We start from the raw sequence: 24,034 nt of genomic DNA, 5'->3' as shown, positions 1-24,034 counted from the left end.
CCAGGATTTGTGTATGGGGGGGGTGTTAAGAAACATGCCCCCCCCCCCCCCCCCCCGACGTATTAAAGCGGGTGGTCCGGGGGTCCTCCCCCGGGAAAATTTGGATTTTGAGGTGTAAATAAGTGCTATTTTAGCAGTTTTCGGTACTTAAATTTAAATATTGTAATGGTAAAACTTGTATTAATTTTAATATGAAATTTGTTTGAGTGATGAATAAGAAATTAATCAAAGATTTGGTGCTAAGAAGGGGGGGGGGGGGTTGAACCCCCCTAAACCGGAAGTTTATGTCTTATTATTGGACCGAGCGAGGCAGTATTTTGGGTTAGAATTCGTATACTTGTCATTTGTAATCATCATCAATTTCGAAAAATAGATATCCCATTTGTCAATAACCTATTTCCAAACCTGCTTCTCCGTTCCGAACAATGGCCGACCATGTGTTTTGTGCTGTGATTGGTTAGAATTAACGACTTCTATGCCAATCATAAACTGGAAAATGTAGGGGTGGGTGGGGTTTGAACCCCCCGGCTACGCCCCTGTGTACCTCGTTGGGCGCGGAGCAGTTGACGAGGCGCGACTCCTCGCAGAAGCCCGTGTCGGGGCTGAAGAGGAAGCCCGCGGGACACTCGCTGCTCTCCTCGCGGCCGTCCACGCACAGGAAGACGCGCGAGCAGTCGGCGAAGTGCGGCACGACGGAGCGGCCCGCGGGCAGCCCCTCGGGGCAGCTGCTCACGCTGAAGGTGGAGGCGCCGGGTGCGGGCTCCACCCGCCCGCGCCCTCCCCCCAGCAGCGGGAACGTCCCGTCGCCTGCGGACACACACGCGCCTTCTGTGACACCTCGGCAGCTCTCGGTACAACCGCCCTTGGCGGGACTCATATCGTGCATGTGACGGAAGTCAGGGACAACAACGGTGCTGCCATCTGTGGCCGATGGCGCGAACCGAAGTTCACAGAGAGAGAGAAAAAAAATGGGTGCGTGTACTTAGGTACGCGCGTGAGAAGTTATACTTTTTTGGCATCATTAAAAAATAGTTTTTAATTGCATGCAAAAATAGTGCGTGGAGTCCCTCCGCGCAGAAGAAGTGAAACTTCGTAATGTGGAAATGAAAATAGGAAGGGGTAGAAATTGATTTTTAGTGAAATCATATTGTATCAAATCAAACTAAAAATTAAAGGAAATAAATTTGTAACGATTCATAGATTGATTTTCAGAGAGAGAGACACCTATTGAATGTCTATAAAACTAACTTTTTTATGAGAGCAGATTTTCATGAAATAAATCATGAAATCATTCAACGATAAAAGCTGTTTATTTAATTAAGCGGACGGGTTCACCCCAAGGAGAAAATTGACGCGGCGAGACCTCGTGGACATAGAGAAATGACACACACTCACTATTTGTGTGGCTATGAAACATGATTTTTTTTCTGCAATTTAAATTGTAATATACAAAAAGGGTATTGGAAATTGAAACAAATATGGCGACACTACAAACAGTCAGGATCTTTATTTTTTTCTTACTCTCTACTTAGTTCCTTACAATAGCATTCACTCTCGCTCTCTCTTTTTCTATTCCCCCTCCCCAGGAGCGTTAAACGTTTAACGCAACCTTGTTGGAAGTCGCATTAGAAGTATAACTTCGAAAATCGAAATTCGACATAGCTGTTCATTGAGGGGAATTTTAAAGCCTTCAAATTTCTAAATAAATATTAGGAATAGTAATTTCTTACCTAACCACTCGTGAAATATTTTTTACACTGCGTTAACTAAACCAGGGTAATTTATAAAATTTATTTTATCATTTTAAGATTTTTACCGAGACGCATCAGAGAATAAAATATTGTGACTCAGTCAGCCAAATTGTTAAAAAAAAAACTGACCTGTGGTTATAAACTGTCTATTTTCTATTTTTTATTTTTAAACTCACAAAACCAATCCCCATATTCCGTGACGATCGCGACGTCCAACTAAAACATTCCGCGACAAATTAATATAATTTGTTCTCGTGCCGTGCTCTCAAATGTAGATGAAAGATTGGTACATAATGTCGGTGGATAACTATAGCTCGTAGTTCCCCAGGCCACGAGGTCGCGCTGGCTCGTAGCTATCACGAGCCTCGGAAAACACTAGTTCCCTCGCAGAACAAACACGAGCATCCTTCCCGCCCACAGACAACCTCGATAAACAGGGTACCTACTCACCAAAGTCACGAGATTCACGAGATTCACGAAAATGTCCCGGGATAAATTCAATGTATTTTTTTTTGTAAATGGTACAGAAATATCCATGTAGAATTACAAAATATTTGTAAATTTGTACATTATCCATGAAAACAACTTTATCACTACAAAATTATGCTTGCAGAAGTAGCCTAAACCTTTTTTCGGATTCTTACCCAGGTATTTGTGCTTTGTGTTGTCCCAGTACCTCCAATAGCTATCCTGTATTAACTGCACGCCTTAATACGCATAACAATAAATAAAATAAAATAATTTAATATCCTATTATCTTTTCTATGGTTAAAATATATATGCCTGAATGACACGCCAGTTAAAATATAAAATCTTGCGCTAATTTGCTTAAGAAATACTCAGGTCAGTATTATCTCTAAAAAAAAAAAGTATTTCATATATACAGAAATAATCATAGCCATACAATATCTTTCCTGTAGTATTACAAATTATTTCGTGACAATGGTTTCTAAAGGAATCTTTTGTAAAAGTACAAAAATTTTTTTCCTGTGTAGTGTTTTTCCCGGAAGTCATAAAACTTTTAATATTCAGCAGCCTTTTTACAAACTTGCATTTCGTTTTTTTGACGCTTCACCAGAGTTTTATCGTCACATATTATACATAGTGAGAGTGTCCACTAAAATATTACAGAAATTATCTCTTAAAAGAATTTAGTTGTATGAACTTAAAAAAAAATTGTACGTACCTCTGAATAGTAAATCTATTTAGTATTAAGTTTAATACGTATGGAAAAGTGGCATAAAAAATTTTTGATAAATATTATATGAAAGAGGCATGAAATTGGTTCAGCGGATATTTGTACACACTCTGTGTAAGTTCTTGTAAAAATAAATATCCCTTGCGGGGTAATCGTCACCACAGACGTGCTTAGTATAAACTTCGCTGCGCGCTTTCTTATTGGGTCATTCGCAAGGGAGCAAACCTGTAGGGTTCGCAGATACGTCCGATGTACTCGTGGTGTACGGGAAGGCGAGAGGATTTGCAGCATTTACCAAAGGGCGCTTCCGCGACATCACGGCGCTACGATCAGGCGTCCTCCCGGCCAATGTGGAGTGACGGCATGATGCGCGGGAAATTCAAATTCGTGAGCCATAGTTCCGCGCCTAAAAACTTTGCAGGGTTCTGAAATCCTCTACCAGTAAAGATCGGAGAAATACGCGGATTCATTTCGTGATACATGTTCGTATACCGCTGCCGCTCTATCTGGAGAACTCTGAGCCAATAAGAAACGGTCAACCAAGGAAGTACCAAATCATTGATCACCCAGATGAGACGTCTCATAGGTCAGTAGTCAACGGATTGATGACATACACGGGACAGTGTAAGTCTAACTTAGAGGTCAAGGAAAAATTGAATTTTACTAGTCCCTATCTATATACCTGCCATCAAATTTATGCCCCGTTGTTATATACGGTGGTTATTCAAATACAAACCAGAATCTGATTAATTCGACTCACCGGGGAATCGGTGGAGGGGGGATATAGAGGGGGAGGGGCGAACACAGGATTTACTTCTGGTGGGGCACCGGTATTCTGGACCTAGTCTGTAGTGTAATACCTGTGTATTACTTCAGAAGCCATGTTATCCAGTGCATATTTTACCCTTTTTTGGGGGGGGGGGGAGGGGCACGAGCCCCCTCTAAATCCGTCACTGAAGAGGGAGGACAGGCACACACAATGCTCGTTATTATTGCTTTTCTCGCCAATGAAGTTGTGAAGTTAAGCGAAATTGTGAAGCCACTCCAAGCACAGTTCGGTGATGCTACTCTTGAGTAAACCCCAAGTTTTTTTATTGGGCCCTGAAGTAGAAGCATGAAATTTTGCATGGGAGTTCATGATATAACGCAGGTGAGGTCTAAGAGAGGATTTTTAAAAATTCATCCCCCTAAGGGGGTTGAATAGGGGATGAAAGTTTGTGTGGGAGTCTCTCATTTTTGAAGTAATGTGGCGTCGGTTTATGGCTAAAAGTCAGTTGTATCAGCATTATTTTGTAATTAATATAAAATGAGGATCAAATACTTTCCAGTCGCGCACACGACTAGTCAACAATAAATCTGTTTGGAAACATCCCGGTTGATATTTGGATGAACCTCGTGTGCATGATGGTTGGTTGTTGTTTGTGGCGAGGTTGACGTACCCATGGGGGAGAAACTCCAATTGCTGAGATTGAGACCTAGTATTTTTTTAAGTAGTTTTAGGCCCGCCCGCTAGATAGTAGCTTTCATAATATATATCTAACACAGCTACATTGATTGTGAGAAGTAATGCATAAGCTATTATCAGGCAAAAAAAAAAGAGAGAAAATCAATTTGATAGCTAAATATTTTGTGGTGTTGCATACCAGAAAAGTTTGCATCTACTACTCATTAATATATGACATGACTTTTATTTAATTACATAACAGTATTAAGTGTTTTTTTTCGCACAGTTGAAATCACTTCTACTAAACAATTAGTCATCAAGTACATAGATAAATTAACATTATTAACCTGTGTCAATAAACTACTTACTTATATTAAGTTAAAATTTTGTAAAAAAACCTCTATCCCGAGTATTTTTTTTTGCAAGTAGTTACATGCCCAGCCCACAGATAGCGTCACATGTAGCTATGTAATTTCCACTGTACGAGTCGCACTTCTATGTCTCCCTCCTTGTTCTGTGGACGTACTAGAGCTGTAGCAATCCGTATGTATTCGGTACTGAAGAACGGGTACGCCATCTAGTACCGATTAACGAAACGTTACACACGAATGCATTTCGTTACTCGCATTTTTCTTAGTATGGAACAGTTCACCTGTAGTGCTACACTTTACCTATTAAATCAAATAAAATTTAGAATGACTTACACAAGTCTGGTTCAAAATACGGAAAAGTGAACAAAAAAAATGCACCTTACGCAGTTTGGTATGTAATGTATAAGTATGTCTTCTACAAATTACGAATGTTGCGACGCTGCGACGTCAGACTGTACGCGTACGCAATACGACTCGATTCGTCGCTCTAACATAACATAGCATGTTATGAGGGGTATCAGAAGTAACGAGTAACGTAACGATACGATAGTTAACGAGTACTAATTGTTATAGCAACGAATAGGTACATACGGGTACGCTTTTTTTTCGTTACTTTTACACGGGGACGCACCACAACGCCGAACGTACAATAACGTCGAATGTCAAAATTGACCACAACGCCGACAGCTAGAAAACTGCTGTGCACCACAACGCCGAAATACGTTAACGCCGAAAAAATGTAATTGCAGGACTGCCACACAAATTCATTCCGTTTTTTTTTTTTTTTTTCATTTTACTCCTGTGGCAAACCCCCCCCCCCCCCCCTTCCCGCAAAATCATTTTTCGGCGTTGTGGTCAATTTTGACATTCGGCGTTATGGTATTCGGCGTTGTGGTATGTTCGGCGTTGTGGTAACGACCCCTTTGACACGTGTGGGACGTACCTCGCGGGCACCCCGGCCGGGTGACGCGCAGTCGCGCGGGGAAGGCGACCCTGGCGGGGCAGGAGGCTCCCGCGGCGCGGCGGCACGAGCAGCGGTACCCGCAGCCGCCGCCAGGGGCGCAGCCGGCGGTGGTGGAGGAGGGTGGGGAGGAGGGCGAGGCGCAGTCGGAGCGGCGCGGGTCGCCGCACGCGGCGTCGGCGCGCAGGAAGGCGGTGCCCGGGGGACAGCGGCCCGGCACGCCCTGCCCGCCGTGGCAGCGCAGGAACATGGCGCAGTCGCCCGGGTGCGGCAGGTAGCGCGGGCGCGACCTGGCCGAGTCGTGCGGCGGGCAGGCGGCCGCGTCCTGCTCCCCCGCCGCCACCGCCGCCCCCGCCGCCACCAGCAGCAGCACCAGCGCGCCTGTCGGCACACACACACACGCCCACCATTCACCAGGGGCCTTCACTCTCGTGCAATGGGTAGAGAGACCGGAAAAATTCGCGGATTCATTTCGCGTTATGCTAGAATCCAAACAACTGTGCCTTCATGTTGCTTCTGTGATTGGCTTACAGTTTGTCTGAAGGATGTTGAGCCAATGGAAAACCTTCAACCAAAAAAGTATCGAATCTCAAGCGTCCCAGTTGACAGATGTCACGAGTCGATAGCCAATGAGCAGGTGGCATTTGCCTGAGTGTGTAGGGGGTTGTGGAGTCTATCCTAGAGGTCACTGAAAGCGCGAATTTTTCCAGTCTCTAGCAATGGGTAGAGAGACCGGAAAAATTCGCGCTTTCGACGACCTCTGGGATAGACTCCACAACCCTCTACATACTCAGGCAAATGCCACTTGCTCATTGGTAGACACCTGCAAAATTCGTGGATTCATTGACCTCTAGGATAGACTCCACAGTCCTTTAAATACTCGCGGAAATGACACCTGTTCATTGGCTACTGACGCGTGAGACGTCTCAACTAGGCTGTCCGTAATTCGGCACTTTCTTGGTTTAGTGTTTCCCATCGGCTCACAGTTCCCCGGTTAAAATGTGGGCCAATCGCAGAAGCGGTACGAAGGTATAGTTTGTTTTGATGCTAGCCTATCGCGAAATGAATCCGCGAATTTTGCATGTCTCTACTCGTTGGCTATTGACTCGTGACACTTGTCAACTGGTACGCTTGCGATTCGATACATTTTTTGATTGAAGGTTTCCCATTGGCTGAAAGTCCTTCAGATAAACTGTATGCCAATCACAGAAGCAACATAAATGTACAGTTGTTTGGATTCTAGCATATCGTGAAATGAATCCCGCGAATTTTTCCGGTCTCTAGCAATGGGGAACAACACGTCGAACAAGCAACTACAGATTCACTCTTATCAAACTGCACAACACAAAACGCTTTACGCTCAGGAGTTGCCATTTTGCGTAGGTGGCGCTGCGAGCGAGGAAAACGACAAAGCAGTACTCGTGCTTGCGAGTTTGAGTCACTCTCTGATTGTGGTCTTGAACCAAAACTCTAAAACGCTTATAGTTGATACTGTTAAAATTTATACCTGAGAAATTATTTTATGGAAATACTGTATCTGTTCACAACCTGGGCTCTAGAGAGAAACTAAGGCCATGGGGCAAATCATTGTTCATCCTTCACTTAATTGCCTAATTTAAAAAAATATACCTATATGTTTCAGTACTCTCAGTAATGTTTATCATCTAACCTCGGTAACGAAAAAATACGTGATTTCTCATGTTGCTAATACATTTATAATACGAAATTCGGTCACGAAATTTAAGGTAGAATTATTAATAATAATGCCGAGCGTAATAAATATACGCAAACTGCGTTTTTATTCTGGACGCGAATCACGCGTAGTTTCCGCACACGCCGCTAGAATTCGCTGCCGGAGCAGCTTCGTGCACTATTGAAACATTTGATTGGCGGACCAAAATTGTTAACTATATAATGAAACGGCTCCGATAAAAGCAAAAAAAAAAAAAAAAACTCGAAAAAATACTAAACCCCGGATATGAACCTGGTTTTCATCAAAGAATTTTATTAAAATACTGCCCATCTTGTTAAAATTTATCACACAGTTAATATTACAAAGTTTCCCTTTGGTTCGCGCCATCCGCTTCAGATGGCAGCACCGTGGTTGTTAAACATTTCCTTCCTTGACTTCCGCCGAATTCATGAAATTACTCCCACACATAAAAAAAAAAGAATGTAATAGTTATAGTGGCCATAATTGTAAATGTGGCTTGAGCTAGGTTTATAATGAATTCTACTACCAATAGACTTGTAATTTCATCCATTAGGATAAACTCATGCTTTAAAAAAAATTTGGAACTCAAATGGGGCCCACTACTCTCAAACTTACCCCCACCCCCCTCCTCTTCCAACCAACACACACACACACATTCCAACGCCTATGTCGAAACTACATGAACTTGATTGCAAACACCGCTGACAGAACCAGTGGTGGAAGGACACGTGTAACATTAGGAATTATTTTGAAAACGGTCAAATTAGAGACGAGCTAACAAGACATCGACTCAACGACTAGCGCGTTACTGAGTGAAGGTTGGGTCAGTGGTGAAGGAAACTGAAGGGGCTAGCACGGAGTAATTTGGCACAACGGTTAAGCAACGGACCTGCGTTCGACAGGTCCCGGGTTCAAATCCTGATCCCCAAGCTGGGATGATACCTCACAATATGCCATGGCAGGTTCTTTCCCAAAGTCTCCTCCCTTGTACTGCATTTTTTTTTTGCGAAAAGCTTTCGATGCTAGCTGTGTGGTAAAACATTGCTACGTTGTTCTCGTTTAGTGATAGGTAGGGACCGGAAAAATTCTCGGATTCATTTCGCGTTATGCTAGAATCCAAACAACTGTGCCTTCATGTTGCTTCTGTGATTGGCTTACAGTTTGTCTGAAGGACTTTGAGCCAATGGAAAACCTTCAATCAAAAAAGTATCGAATCGCAAGCGTCCCAGTTGACAGATGTAACGAGTCGATAGCCAATGAGCAGGTGGCATTTGCCTGAGTGTGTAGGGGGTTGTGGAGTCTATCCTAGAGGTCACTGAAAGCGCGAATTTTTCCAGTCTCTAGTGATAGGTTTTGTTTCACTCAGGCACACGTATCATAGTTACACAGTGCGGAATAAAAAGCGTGCTTAGTGGCCCAGCCAAATAGGGCAATGGCTTCTCTTGCAGACGGACACCGATCACGAGATGGCACGGACATACCTTTCTGCAGTCCAGTGGCGTAGCCAGGATTTGTGTATGGGGGGTGTTAAGAAGCGTGCCCCCCCCCCCCCCGTATTAAAGCGGGGGTGGGGGCGTCCTCCCCCGGGAAAATTTGGATTTTAAGGAGTAAAATAGTTCTATTTTAGCAGTTTTCGGTACTTAAATTTAAATATTGTAATGGTAAAAATTTTATTAATTTTAATATTAAATTTGTTTGAGTGATGAATAAGAAATTAATTAAAGATTTGGTGCTAGGGGGGGGGGGGGTTTGAACCTCTAACCCCCCCCCCCTCCCCCGGCTACGCCCGTGCTGCAGTCTAATGAAAGTTCAGATCTTTTCGTAAAAAAAAATTCCCCTACCTACGTATTTCCGTCTCTAACGAACTCGGAGTCCATGGTGCGTTTAATGAAATATAAATGAAAAGATTTAACTAGCTTTAATACCCATAATTTATTTATTAGCTGGTAACCAACAAAGTTGCCTTAAAAAGGTTTACGGATACACTTTTCGTTTTAGAAAGGCCAAAGAAAAACGTCATTTTTAAAAGTCAATTTAAAGAGTACTGAATGGCTAAAAACTAATTTTCTTTTCTTTTGCCAGAGCGCAGCACGAGCTATTTCCGTTTTTCCCGCGCGCGGTCGCGAGTGTTGGCTGCTTTCAGCCGCAATGAATGCCGGGTCGTTGTTTTGAAATCCGGGCAATGGCGATCGTTATTTACTGCGCTCGCGCCCGCCAGCGTGGTCCCAGCTGGTTATTTTCGTAGGGGATCTCTGTGTTCCCGACACGTCCCGGACCCTCGCCCCCCTATTCCTCCGGAGATCACCCAATGTCGTCCGGAGTGGGGCGCGGTGAACAGAGTGTGCTCCTGATTTCCAGTGTGAGAGGGTTCTGCCGCCAGCACTTTCCCGTACACACATGCCGCGCCACGCATTAACTCTTCCCTCCCCTCCCTGCTCTACACCCCCCAAAAAAAAAGTGATGTGGGCACAGACTGGACACCTGTTTGTCATCCCTCAAGTAATATGGGGTACAGACTAAACACCATCATCCCTGAGGTAATAATAATACGGGTACAGACTATACACGGACTTTTTAAACTTGATCTTATTTACTATGGTTTGCAATGCAATCCCTAACATTGCTTAGCTGTTTTGAGGCGTATCGCGGACATTCAGTACAAATGTAGCTGCATTCTCATTGGCCAAGTAATAGATGGATAAAAAACACCTCAACGACTATAGCCGAAAACAAAACTTTTTTTTTGCAAAAATAAAACACCCTCTTAGTCTAACAAATAAACAAAAGAAAAAAACTTTTGGCACAGTCTACAGGCGTAGGTAGATTTAGAAGTGCCTATTTCTTCTGGAAATGTTGTTACGAACGCGAGAGACAAGACCTCTATGCGCGCCAAGTTCGGAACTGCCTGGTGGCCACGCACGGCCACTGACGTCACACGCTGTCCACTGACGTAAGGCATGCCACGCGTGCCGGCCTGATTAAAAGGGTCCTCGCTACTCCCTCCCCCCTACGCTGCCCGCGCACAGTCAGGCCTCGGGCTAATGTCACCTTTAGCGGCCTGGTAATTCCGGGCTTACAGAAACCGCCGCGTGGAGTGGCGTGTATAAGCGTCACCATTCTCGATGTTTCGGGCGTCGGGTCGACCCGGGATGACGCGACTCGTCACAGCCGCTCTCGTCGGTTCGAGAAGGGCGCCATAGGTATTTAAGCAGCGACGCCGGCACTTCGCGGAAGTTCCGAGCAATCCGGAGGATTCCGAGAGTGAAGTTTGAGATCGGCGAAGAGGGTGAGAGACAGCCTCGTGAGTGGCGCGACGCGTAGCGACGGGACCGTGAGAGTGCGACTGAGTGGCGTGATACTGTGTGCGGACAGGCGCGAGGTAAGGGGCGAACCACTGTTGGGCCTAGCTCCAGTGAGGAGTGCGAACTGTGGAACTTGACAGACATTTAGTGACTTGTGAACATACATTCTTAAGTGCGAGTGATTGGTGATTAGTTTTTGAGTGCGATTATTTATTAGTAATCTAAATATTAGTTATAAATAAACCCAGTCCTCACATTATACTCGAAACAATATTTTGGAAAATTCTATAAACTCCTGGAACATTTTAAGAACTTATGTAACCTACATAAAATCCTATGTGTTCGCCAATATCCAAAAAAGATCGATTTAACATTTTCTTATATTCTATGCAGCTAAAAATGTTGTATTTTTTTAAATTAATGCACCTAGCATTGATAATCTGAACAAATTTTATATTATGCCTACAAAGGTAGTTATGCAATTATGTTAGCTCTTCAAACACTATTTTTCATCCCTTGCACTAATACATGGTCATATTAATATTTTTGGACAAAGGCTTAAGGTAACATTAAGATGGTTATTAATAAATTTCTACGAATTTGATAATAAGAAGGTTTTTTAATTTCAACACCTGTTTTTTTGATAATATTTCGTTTAATCAAAAATTGTTTTAGCGAAAGGTTTTAGATAAATTTCAGGCGTTTTATAATAAATTATAATGTATTTAATAGTATATCTATTAAAAAAAACAATGACATTTTGTTTTTCTACCCTTGTTATTTCAACCACTTGCAGTAATGATTTGTATTATCAATCATTGTTTCAGACAAAAGGTTTAGGTAAAAAGTATATGATTTAAAAACAATTTGAGCGGATTAGATAGTGTACCTACGAAGTGAGTTATGAGTGTTTTTTTATTCTACCCCTCCTTTTTTTCAACCCCTTGCAGCAATGGTTCGTTTAATCAAAAATTGTTTCAGACAAAAGTTAAAGATAAAAATTATAAGATGAATACATAATTTGTATGAATTCGTTGTTCTGCCTACGAAGGGAGTCATGATTTTTTTACCCTTTTTTTTCTACCCCTTGCAATTACGTTCGGTCGTATTAAAAACTTGTTCAGACAAAAGATTTTGGTATTACTCCTACGAGTTATAATGCATTCAAACAGTTGAGATTGGGGGGCAGGGGGGAAATAGGTACGTAGCGGAGCATGCTATATGCTAGATGTAACGGCCGCATGGGGAAACAGCAGGGAAGAGGTAGAAATGACGCAGAAGTGATGCTACGGAATTCTCGTAACGCTGTTTGTGTTTGTCTACTCATTTTTCTACACGGCTAACGACTGACGCTACCATAATTCTTTTATTTTATTCACAGTATCTATTATTTATTTATTCGTGTGGGAAATGGATAATGATTTGTGCAATTAACTTTATACCCCAACTACCAGGTGGGGTACAACATTTGATGCTGTATTTTCTAGGAATTTAGATTGTATTGAATATTAAACGTTTGTGTTGTATTTTAGCTATGATAAGCCAATTGTCACTATTATAAACAGTGATAATTCTGCGGATTATGATTCATAAAAGTGAGAATCATATTACCATAGTTTATTTATGTTTTTTTTCATATTAAATAACGAATTTCTTGTAAAATATATTTACAAACATTAATTTTGATTTATTTTTTAAATTACAGATCTTACCCGCATCCTTATTATTTTATTTATATTTCAATAACAAAATACTAATTATTTATCTCTATCTATACCTAATAAACAAGTTTCACTTCTGTCACACGTGGACTCCACACACAATTTTTTTAATGAGTTCAATATTGTATGAATTTTAATGTCAGTAACTCTCGCGCGCAAGAAGAAAACATGATATTTTGTGGTTTTATTTCTATACAGAGAAACCTTAGTTAGAAAAAAAAGCTTAAACAAATGTTACTTAGCATCCATAATGGCCTTACTCCCTAGGAGTAGCAGCTTCCCTACATCATTTAGTACTGTCTGTGTTCGGGACTGGTCGTGGGTCAGTGAAACGTTGGGCTTCGCTTTCGGAGTCCTGGTAGTATACATCATCCGTTAAGAGTGGTATATACCCCTTTTTAAAACCAGTTATACATGCGTCCACTACTAGCCTATTTTCTCGAGAATTATGATAGCTACAGCTTTCAGATTATTAATCTGACGAGAAAAGTAATGCAGTTTTTCCAATATAGTTTTATATTTTGGAAATCGTGACGCAAAATATATTTAAAAAAATGGTAAAAACAAGAAATTCGTTGACGAATTTCTAGTTATTCGATGAGAAAAATGAAAATTTGAATCTATATTGGAAAAGATTATATTTTTCTGAATAAAATGGTATATTAAAAGTATAAGGTCACAGCATTAAATATCTGTGTATTTGGTTAGGAAAACTGGCTAATTTGGCATTTTTAGTGTCTGCCTTGTGCTGCTCGACGGGAAAGTTGACGCCAAGCTCCGGGAAGACGAGCAGGGTGGGGATGACACTGACACGCCTCAACGTCGCCCGCGGTAGGGGAAGTGCTGATCTGTAACGGTGATAAACCTCCTCCTCCCTTCTTCCTCCTCCCGCTACACAGCAACACCATTTCTCTAAAGGATTCATAGTCCAGGCATTTTATGAGAAAAAGGGGTCGATTTATGGACAAATTGCGAGAAAAGGTTTTACTATATCAAAATTTGCAGACAAATTTGTAGAATAACATATCCAAAATCCACCGAAATCCACTTTATTTTGGTAACGTTTTTCCCGGGATTTGTCCCGGAAAAATGCGGAATAAATTAATAACTGTAAAACGGTGCGTTCTACGAAGAAAGGTATAGACACTAAAATTAAAGAGAGCCAAATTTACCATAACATATCAAAATTTTACAAACATTCATTAATAACTACTGTTTTGTTTTCTGGAATTCGTCACGGAAAAACCTAAAATATTGAAATAAATTGAAAATGGCGCATTTTACAGCATGTTTCAGGACAAAGTTAAAGTAAACAACGATTTTCATAGTATATTGCAAATTCACAAAAATCAACACAAAATAGGTTTTTGGTTTTCCAGAAAATTTCCTGAAAAAAAAAAGGACAAAACGAAAACGTATCGTACGTCAAAGAAATTCGTGACTAAAATTAAAGACTTTTTTGTATTAAATATAATTTCATTTCAACAAAATCTGCTCATATATATAAATATATATTTACATATGTATATAGTTTTTTTTGTGACTCGTCCTGGAAAATCTTTAAAAATTCAATAAAACGAAAACGGAACATCGTATTGAAAAAGTTTCGGTGGGACAAACAGAAGCACACAAGATTTCCTATACCAGATCCTAAATTCACTGAAATCTGGTATATAGATTTTATTTTGTGATCGGCCACGGAAAAAGTATTGAATATGTAGGCAAAATAACAGAAAGCATTGTATCCCATGTAAAATTGTCGGATCCGAACTATATTTAATTTCCATAATATACAAGTATTTTAAAGTCACTTAAATTATATTCCTTTTTCAGTTAGTGATGTGTTAAAACGTTTTTGAAATCTACCAAAAAAAAATCAGACTCATTTCAACTGCTTATTGTTTGAAAGAAAAATTTGACACGTCCATTCTCACAAAACATATCATACAATTAAATTTACACAAGATTTCCAGTGACCTGTATCGAGAAGAAATAGAAAAATATACACACATTGGGATGCACTCTGTAACACACAATACTGAATAAATATGCATTAGGTAACATACATAAGTACTTTAATTTAAAATATAGGTTACCTAAACAAACATCAGCGTGATTTTATATTTCTATTAATGTTAAACTGATCCAAAAATTCGGAAAATAACCTGCATATCAGCTCGAAATGTTATTTAATAGAATCATCCTGTTTAAGAGCGTTATATACCCATTTTTAAAACCAGTTATACATGCGTCCACTACTAGCCTATTTTCTCGAGAATTATGATAGCTACAGCTTCCAGATTATTAATCTGACGAGAAAAGTAATGCAGTTTTTCCAATATAGTTTTATATTTTGGAAATCGTGACGCAAAATATATTTAAAAAAATGGTAAAAACAAGCAATTTGTTGATAATTTTATAGTTATTCGATGAGAAAAATGAAAATTTGAATCTATATTGGAAAAGATTATATTTTTCTGAACAAAATGGTATATTACAAGTATAAGGTCACAGCATTAAATATCATTGTATTTGGTTAGGAAAACAGGCTAATTTGCATGGATATGTAGGAACACCCTACCTAAAAAGCCGTCACAGTAATTGCAGTCCTCGGGAGGTAATTCGCGCCGGTTTTTACAGGTTGATCCATGACAGTTTCCACAAGCCGAAGAACATGGGATGCCGTGTTTCCTACAACTGCAGTTGGATGCACCGCAACCATCTTCGTTGCAAGTGCACCTGATTACCTTCAAAAGGCATTCCATAACTGTTGGCTTGTCTGTCGAAATTGGCAAATTGTCTCCATCCCCATTCTTCTGGATTCATCTTAATTCCCTTCCATTCTTGTATCTGATAGAAAACCCTTAAGAAATGGAAACGAGCTGAAGCACTAGTTGGAGGTAACTGTTCTGGTTGTACACATTTAGAACTAGTAGCTGCATTCTCACTTAACACTTTACAACGCAAAGTGTCGAAAGTGTCACTTCTTGACCCATTGTACAGGCGTACTACAGCTGTTCTGCCGATTTTACAGTGTCTTCTTTTGACACACTGGGAATGCTATCTGAAAATACTTTCGCAAGTTGCCTGAAGGCACTGTCATTCTGGAGAAGATCCAATATTTTCCCCTTTATACCATAGATGTGTGATGTCGTGTCACATCCCATGAATGCATGACAGAAAAGAATATTACTACAAATTTCATCACCGAGCTTCAGCTTTAGCTCCTTAATGTGATATGTTTTCTTCTGCCTTTGTTCACTTTTTAAACACAAACAGTTATGTGATTGTGAGCCAAAATATTAGAGTAAAAGGACAAGTAAATCTGTGTCTGTTCCTATAACTATTGTCAATTGTTCTTTTGCACATTTAAAGCTTCTTGGACAATGTAAATATCTGCATCACCTGGTGCTTCGACAACAGGACATTTTCTTCGCGTACATGTATTGCTAATAACCTTAAAAATTGTCCTTTATTTCGCTCGTTCAAAAAAAAAACATATCTTTACGGAGTGATAGCTGCATTTCTCCTGTGAATTCAACTACAGGTGATGCATTACCTCTTGCTCTTCTAATATGTGCTGTGTCTTTAGTACTGTGAGTTTTCCCATATCCATCAAATACAGTAGTTGCTAATCCATAATTTTTCAAGATGAAACTCACGTACAGCTGAGCGATCTCGTTGTATGTTGCAGTATGGGACCAAGGTAACTGATGAAGTAAATATCCTCCGTCAATGACATATTTAATTTAATTTTATATATTTTATCGTTTGCAGAGTTATAACACATGGATACATAAAATCACTCAGTACAAGGGAATGGGAATTCAATCGTATAAATAGTAACTACATATACCAGGACAATAGTACATAAATTTTAAGCACATTTTGATAAAGGTCAATTATATAATGCAATTTTGTTGCCCTTAATTTAATTCACGATTTATTTTGAAGTACGGTGCACGGTTTCCGTTTTTTTTCTTTCGATAAATTTTTTCCGGGACATTTCCTGGAAAACAAAAAAAAAACAATTAAATGTTGATCTGTGTTAAATTCTCATATATTATGAAAAACATTGTTTACTTTATCTTTTTCCTAACCCATTATACTGTAAAGTGCACAATTTTCGATTTATTTCATTTTTAATATTTTTTCCGGGACTAATCCCGGAAAACGAAGCAGAATTTATAAGATGATTTTCTTGAACTTTGGATATGTTATGGAAAAGATAATGTTCTTTAATTTTTGTCTCTACAGGTTTTGTCGTCAGATGCACCGTTTTTGAGTTATTATTTTATTTCGCGTTTTTCCGGAACAAAACCCGGAAAAAAGTTACCAAAAGAAAGTGGATTTCGGTGGATTTTGGATATGTTATTCTACGAATTTTTCTGTGAATTTTGATGTAAAAAAAACTTTTCTTGCAATTTGTCCATGTTTTTTTCATATCTTTCCTGGACTATCATGGCGAGTAGCTTGAAAAGAATCTTCACTCGGTAGCAACCTACATTGTACAAGATTTTTAAGTCTGTTGATTCGTTCAATGGTTCGTTAATGCTGTTTGTGAGCTTTCGCATAATATAAAAAAGACGCAATTATCTGTTAGTCGGTACGCATGAAAAAAAAGCAAGACAAACGAATCGGTAAGTTAGGGCGACTTTATTTAAGTGCGAAACGGAAGAAAAGAAGAGCAACAGCTCTGATGGAGTACCAGAAACAAAGGTAAGATATAGCGATACCGATATTAATTTTTCTTTTATTAATGTAAAAGAACACCGGAGAATTCCAAACCCGGCTAAAAACTATTTTAAGAAACATATGTTACAAATTAGTTTGTACAATGCATTAAATTTTTTAGAAAAATCCGAAGAGTTGAAGAATATGGTGCAGCACAGTAACTGATCCCCAAACGGCTAACTTGACGGCTCATTTTTCTTTACCAAGATAAAGCAACGCAGAGAATGAAAATATGGTTCTGAATCCTGATGAGGAGTAAGTAGCCAGTGCTTTATACTACACAAACTGCGAACTGTATTTAACGATAACATTTAGAATTAGCATTTTATTACGTTCGGAGTCTAATGAAAGGCTTAAATTTTTCATATAAATAATTTTCAGTCCAGTAATTAACTTCTATGGATTTGTTTTAGGAAAATAATATATATACGCCTAGTGTTACGGACAGATTAAAGAAAAGTTAGATACTCGTTATTACTTTTGTATGTAAGTCATTGGAAGTTATTATGGCTTGACGACCATACATACGTCATCGATTATCAATTTCAATTAGTAATTTTAAAAAGTGAACTAATAGTGCATTAATCCAGTCCTAGAAAAGTCCATGTGATGTGAAAAATACTAGTGCTATTATAAAACAAGCCGAAAGATAATTAAATAAATCAGTATGGGCGAAGTTATGAGGGTGGGGGAATAATTGCGAGAATGGAAGGCAAGCTATTGATGACTCACTGTGTTCGGTTCCAAAAGACAGTTTCTTCATCCCCCACCTCATTTCCCTTGTTTGAGCGTGTCTCAGTTTACAAATGCGTTCGACTATCAACAAATTATTGTTACTTGTGGTAGCCGCTTGGCTGGAAAAATGCCAGGAATCCTTACTGCTGTATGTTGTAATATTCAACTGCGTCATTGGGTGATTTTCCATGTTTCCTTATAAAAAATATTGAGTGCGAAAAATTTTCCCCTTGTAGGCTTTCTAGTAAAGGACGATATACAATATGGCTCTCCTGCAAACAAAACATTCAGTAAATATATGATGACATAAATTATTATTGTTCCACGTAGGCATTTCTTGTTTTTGAATGTTACTTGTTTCTATGCAAGTTTGTACGTGCATGCATGTGTATGCCCGTATCTCGTGCTGTACTTACATTCTGGAATTAGACTTGTCATATTAGTGTACAATAAAACTCTCTTACATCATATCCCACACTTACTGATTAGTTTGCGAACAGTGGTAGTGTTTATAGGCAGGATTATAGAATTAACTGAATATGTCACTACCTTTAAAGAGAAATTCATCAACATTTTGAGCGGAACACACAACTATAAAATTGTACTCAAATATTAGAGCCAAAATAGGAAATTTCGTTACTTTTGGAATTTTGATACTCGACATGTCACAAATATATTTTGTTTTAATCTTTGCAGGACAGTCACCAAATCGTACGCCAAACTTCAGCCACCAATCCAACTGCTGGAAACGGAAGCCGGTGTTTTTCATTGGTCCACGGAAGTGTCTGACACCATCATCATAGAAAACAACATCGTTGAAAACTTAATAAAATGACGTATGAAATGAGCAGTATTCAACAGGAAAGAGAGGTATTTAGAACAAACATTTATCGCTGATTTAGAATTTTTGTAATAAAACGTTTGAACCTATTTGAAGCCAACAACAACCTGCTAGAACCTAGTAAGAGCCATAATATACTCTCATGACATACTTAATGTTCCATCAGTACAACATGGCAGGCAGTCCGAAGAAATAGTTATCAAACAGCTAGAAGACCAGGAAAAAATTAATATAAGTAAAGCTGGTCTTTTTATTGACCAAGAACACCCATTTCTTGCCGCAACATCCGATGTCCTTGTTGGCGAAGGCCGTCTCGTAGAAATTAAGTGTCCTGCTTCGGCATATGGAATGGACATAAATGAAGCCATGCGAGAAGGCAAAATAAAGTATTTGAAATATTCTGAAGAAAGTCCTACTGTCATTTCATTTAAAAAAGATCATGAATATTTCTATCAAGTCCAGAATCAGCTTCACATAACCAGAAGGGATATTTGCTAGTTAGGCATCTGTACTTCGAGCCAAAAGAAATTAAAAGTACCTATTGGAAATTTTCAGAGACGACACATTCTGGAAAGAAAAAATGGAGCCAAAACTCGTTTTATTTTACACACTATGCGTTCTTCCGGAATTAGTTGATCCTAGACACACAAGAAATATGGAAATTCGGGATCCACCGCACATAACAGAGGCTATCAGAAGCCATAAGATAAAATGCATGGGAAAACGAAGATAGTCCGAAACAAAACCGAATATTACACCCTGATTACATTAAACGTGAACATTTTTCAAGCTTTTGCAGAACTTTCAAGAAAATGTTGGTCTTGGATAATCATTCAAACTAATTTTTATAGTGACCTGTTTGATTTATCAATCTAAGTCGCCTGCTCACTTAGCTTCATAAACTGTCACCTTTCATACTGGAAATTATTCTTGCTCATTGTTTCCATGAACCTTCATTTTTAGTATGCCAGCACCTACATGTGCATAAGAAAGTATAGGCCGTGTGGTCACGTTCAGTGCCTACCTATAGAATCATTACCGTAATTATTTTGGACATGTAAAAAAATAAAATGTCTTACCTATAATGTAAGTTTTAAAGCTGAGTTAATCTTTCCAGAATGGTTAAATGCTCAAGTGAGCAATGGTGCTTCAAAATTATAGAAGACATTGCTTGTTTAGCTGAATAAATACTGAGGTGGTCGTAACTGTTACTTAGTTTGAAGGAAATAATTCATTTGGCAGCCAATTGAGAAATTTGTAAAATTTGTAAATGAGAAACAAGAGAATTTCCTAAAAAGAGTGTTCGGTATGCATAAACTTCTTGTCTTGTAAGTCCTAACAAAAAGGAGAAACGAAATAAATTTCGTTAAATAATGTATAATAGCGACCATAAAAATATTTTGCTTCAGTGGTAAGCAAAATTAAATTCTGTGTTTTGTTGTTTTAAAAGTGTGTGTGCATTAAATCAAATAGTATAAATGCCTGTCTAGTTAAAAATATAAAGCTTATGTACATTTTTTGTGCGTCACAGGTAAAACCAATTTGTGTGTATTTCTACTAAACTTGTTTAAATAATCTGTTGTCGTTTACTGTATCGGATTTGTAAAATTATTTCTATTTAAGCATTTGTTTCTCTTAAGTACCTCTCTAAAGGCCATCTACATACTTTTAAGATTGTTGGACTTTTCTGCAAACAGTTTTGAAAAAAAATTTGTGATGTAAAAATATTTGTGTTTGAAATGTCTATTATACCGTACAGTTTTTTTTTAATTTGTCTTTCTTGGAAGTAAATCGTGCGCACGTTGGTTTAATTTATAGTGCTCTTTTTAAATTTCTTTGTCTTTTATAACATAATGAACATTGTCTATTGGTGTGAAACAAAATGTATGAATTACATGTGAAATAAATACATGTTTTTTAATGTGTAATTATGTAACGATTTCTTGTATAGTGCCTTTTTCTACCACGTCCAAATAAAATATATGCTACCTGCATGATAACTCATTGCCATGACACAAGTGAAACAATTATAAAGGAGATTTTTCCATCTTATAAAGTCACGAACACTTTTTTTTTTAAATAATACATAAGATGTATGTATTTCGAAACGCTTTTACAACTATCATTGACAGATGCGAGTTATAAAAAATACATAACATCGATTCGGGAAATATATTTAACTTCGGCAAGATTTGTTTGCAGAATAAGGTAAGTTAATGTTTCTTGGAGGATATGTAACGTTTAATATCCACGTGACTTCGAAAATTACGATGTAATGTCACTTTTCCCATTTCATGTAAAAGTTTGTGTTTTTAGCAAAAACAAAGTAATGCATTTTATCTTTTTTTTTACTTATGAACTACTAAACACGCGTAAAAAATATGCTACCATTACGATAAACATACTTTTCGCGTTATTTGACATTTGAGTTGAATGAAACGTGTGTAGCCACTGTTAGCTCGCGCGGCGCTCCGCTCCTACGGGGAAGGCAGGCAGGCAGGTAGCAATGCTGTCGAGACATCCCGACCCGTACCGCGCTGTCATGAGGAGGGAATGACCACGGAGTGAGGGAGGGTAAACCGAGTCTATCCCCTCCACCGACATCATTTCGCCAGGACGCGCTCCTAGTAGGCCACTCCTCCAAGGCTAAACTCCGCCCAGGCTAGAGGTATTTTGTGCTGCTCGCGCCGGATTCTGAGTAGCCGCTTCCCTATATACCACTCTTATCTGTAGTTGACGTTTGACCTTTTGGAACATTCGTGTCACGGTTCACGAATGCTTTTCCCAAACAGTTCATTGAGCGCTTCGCACGTTTAGCGGCTGTTAAAAACCTTTCGTCACTTGTACGTTCCGGTCGTTAGGTGGCGCTGGCATGAAAGTGTTTGTGTTTAGCTTCTCGCCCCGTTGCTTCTGTTTATTAACTGCAGATGCTATTTCGCGGCACTTTTCAAGATGATTACCTTGAAGTCTCTCTCTCTCTCTCTCTCGTTCAAATATATAGGTCATGCAAACTATACACGTGCTGCCAACCTGTCGATTCTAAATCCAAGCGTTAAATATTTGTATTCTTTTTTTTTTTTTGCAAACTAAAGAAAAATAGTTATGTAAAATTACAGATATTTGTAACATTTTTCATTTGCGTGGAAACAACTTTATCACTACAAAATAGTGTTCGCAGTAATACTGGGTTCGGATTCTTTTTTTGTCGTACATCCAATAGTTAAAGTTATATGTAAACCGTTTCAGCATTAACTGCGCACATTAATAAGCGTAATACAACCAAATAAAGTTAAATTGTTGAATACTAGATTATATCTTTCATAGTTTAAAAGAAAAGTTATGCCTTCATGACACGTCATTTAAAATATAAAATTATGCGCCAATTTTCGTAAGAAACAGTCATGTCAGTATTATCTCGAAAAACGTTTTTCATTTACACAAAAAAAACCATAACCATGTGTTGTACAAATGTTATATCTTTTTTGTGGTTTTACAACAAATTATTTCTTAGCAATGGTTTCCACAGGAATCTTTTTTTAAAATTGCAGAATTTTTTTTTCTTTGTAGCAGTCACTATAAATCTTAGGCATTCTAATAAATTGCATGCATTGCTTAAAATAAGGAAAAAATTTACAATTGAACAACAGAATATTGGTATGTTCTTACAACTGTTCAAACAAATGAGACATTTATAGCTTCCTATCCTCCCCCCCCCCCCCGGTTAAGAATTGTAGAAATTATGTAGAGGAAAGTGTGACACTATTAACAATTTTGTACGGTTCTTTTTATCATCATTTAATTTTTTTTTGCTATGCTTAGTATCAATTGATGATAGTGTGTATATACATAACACTCTCTTCCTCTCTTACTCTCATGCCTTTGACAGCGACTATCCCTAATGCGACACGCTCTTGTGATGTGGGTCGTGGGTTCGGACCCAGCGCCCTGGCATGACAGGCGTCGAATCGACACTCCAGCGGTTATGACCTCACTGAAATACGAAAAAGACCCGACACCGTCAGCCGTTGCCCAACCAAGTCTCTTTCTCAGAGCCTAGGAACAAAAATTTATTTAATGTACAAATTTTTTCAACAGTAGGTACAGTAAAAATATATCTACAAGACTTTAAACTTTACCGTGTCCATAACTGTAAACCTGATATGTGTGTATCGCATAGTTTGTAAAGTTTGCTATGAATTATATTAACACCCCATTTGTAATTTTCGTCCTATTAGGGTAAACCGCCTACCCGGTCACACACACACGGTGCGGCGAGCTTCACTAGAAACCACGCGATTAGAAAACTACTCAAGATATCCGAGTGTGTCTGTTGACGAAAAGAATTTAAGAATGCGCTGAGAGCAGATGTGTAGTTCTGTATACGTATTGCAGTCGGCCGCCCTTCACGAAGGTAACAATCCTTAGCGCGGGTGTGCATAATACTGCAGTCTAATGAGCGATCAGAATGTTTCCCGAAAAAGACATGCCCATTAGCCATAGCTAGGGGCAGACATTTTTCGCTAATAAATCTGAACGCCTATTAGACAGCAACAAGGTATACCGCACCAGCGTTGTCTTTCCTTGTGGTTGGCGGCCGTCTGCGAGAGAAGTCGTTGCTTTTTTTTGACTGAGCTACTCAGGACGCGTTTGCTTTCGCACTGAATCACTCTGATTGGTTTTGTAACAATCTACATATACCTGAAAGAAATTCACCCACTCACGAAACACAGACGGTGCCACAGTGTTTTAACTTATAACTAGTCTCGGAATCTTTTCGCGAAATATGCATGGCCCTAGCCATAGCCGATTAATTTTCCGATTCCCTAACTTTTATATTATTTGTCAGTCTCCAAAGACCTCGTTGACGACTAAGTAAATATTTTTCATTGGCTCACAGTCCTTCGGGTGAACTATACCGAAGCATCTACAGAAGCTGCACAAATACAAACAATTTTGAAATTATAGCTATGGACAGGTATTTCTTCGTGAGAAAAAAAAAATCCGAACGCTCACTATACTGCAATTAGTATATAAACGTATCCGCGCCAGCGATTTCTTCCTTGCGATTGGCGACCGTCTGCCAGAAAAGCTATTTATTGCCTCGTTTGGCCGGGCCATTCAGGACGTGTTCACTTGCCCACAAATAGCTGTAATATTGGTGTACCTGAAAGAAACTCAACCAATCACGAAACCCAAGACGATTCTTCAGTATTTTTACAAACTACTCTCGAGATCTTTTCGCGGAAATGAAATATATGCGTG

The 24,034-nt window shown here is 39.0% G+C and overlaps 1 protein-coding gene across 2 annotated transcripts in view; it reads right to left on the bottom strand.

Moving 5' to 3' along the window:
* LOC134535956 (uncharacterized) overlaps nucleotides 1-24,034 on the bottom strand; it is a 105,267-nt gene that overhangs the window by 29,915 nt on the left and 51,318 nt on the right. For both annotated transcript variants that reach the window (XM_063375392.1, XM_063375391.1), the window contains exons 2-3: nucleotides 5,708-6,106; nucleotides 545-807 (exon numbers count right to left, since the gene is read on the bottom strand). In XM_063375392.1, coding sequence (XP_063231462.1) covers nucleotides 545-807; nucleotides 5,708-6,106 — 662 coding nt within the window. The remainder of the gene's footprint in view (nucleotides 1-544; nucleotides 808-5,707; nucleotides 6,107-24,034) is intronic.

This window comes from Bacillus rossius, chromosome 10 (genome assembly GCF_032445375.1).
Source record: "Bacillus rossius redtenbacheri isolate Brsri chromosome 10, Brsri_v3, whole genome shotgun sequence".
In the NCBI taxonomy this organism is placed as follows: domain Eukaryota; kingdom Metazoa; phylum Arthropoda; class Insecta; order Phasmatodea; family Bacillidae; genus Bacillus; species Bacillus rossius.
Note: the sequence above shows the minus strand (reverse complement) of the source record. Positions and strands in the feature narration are given on the sequence as shown.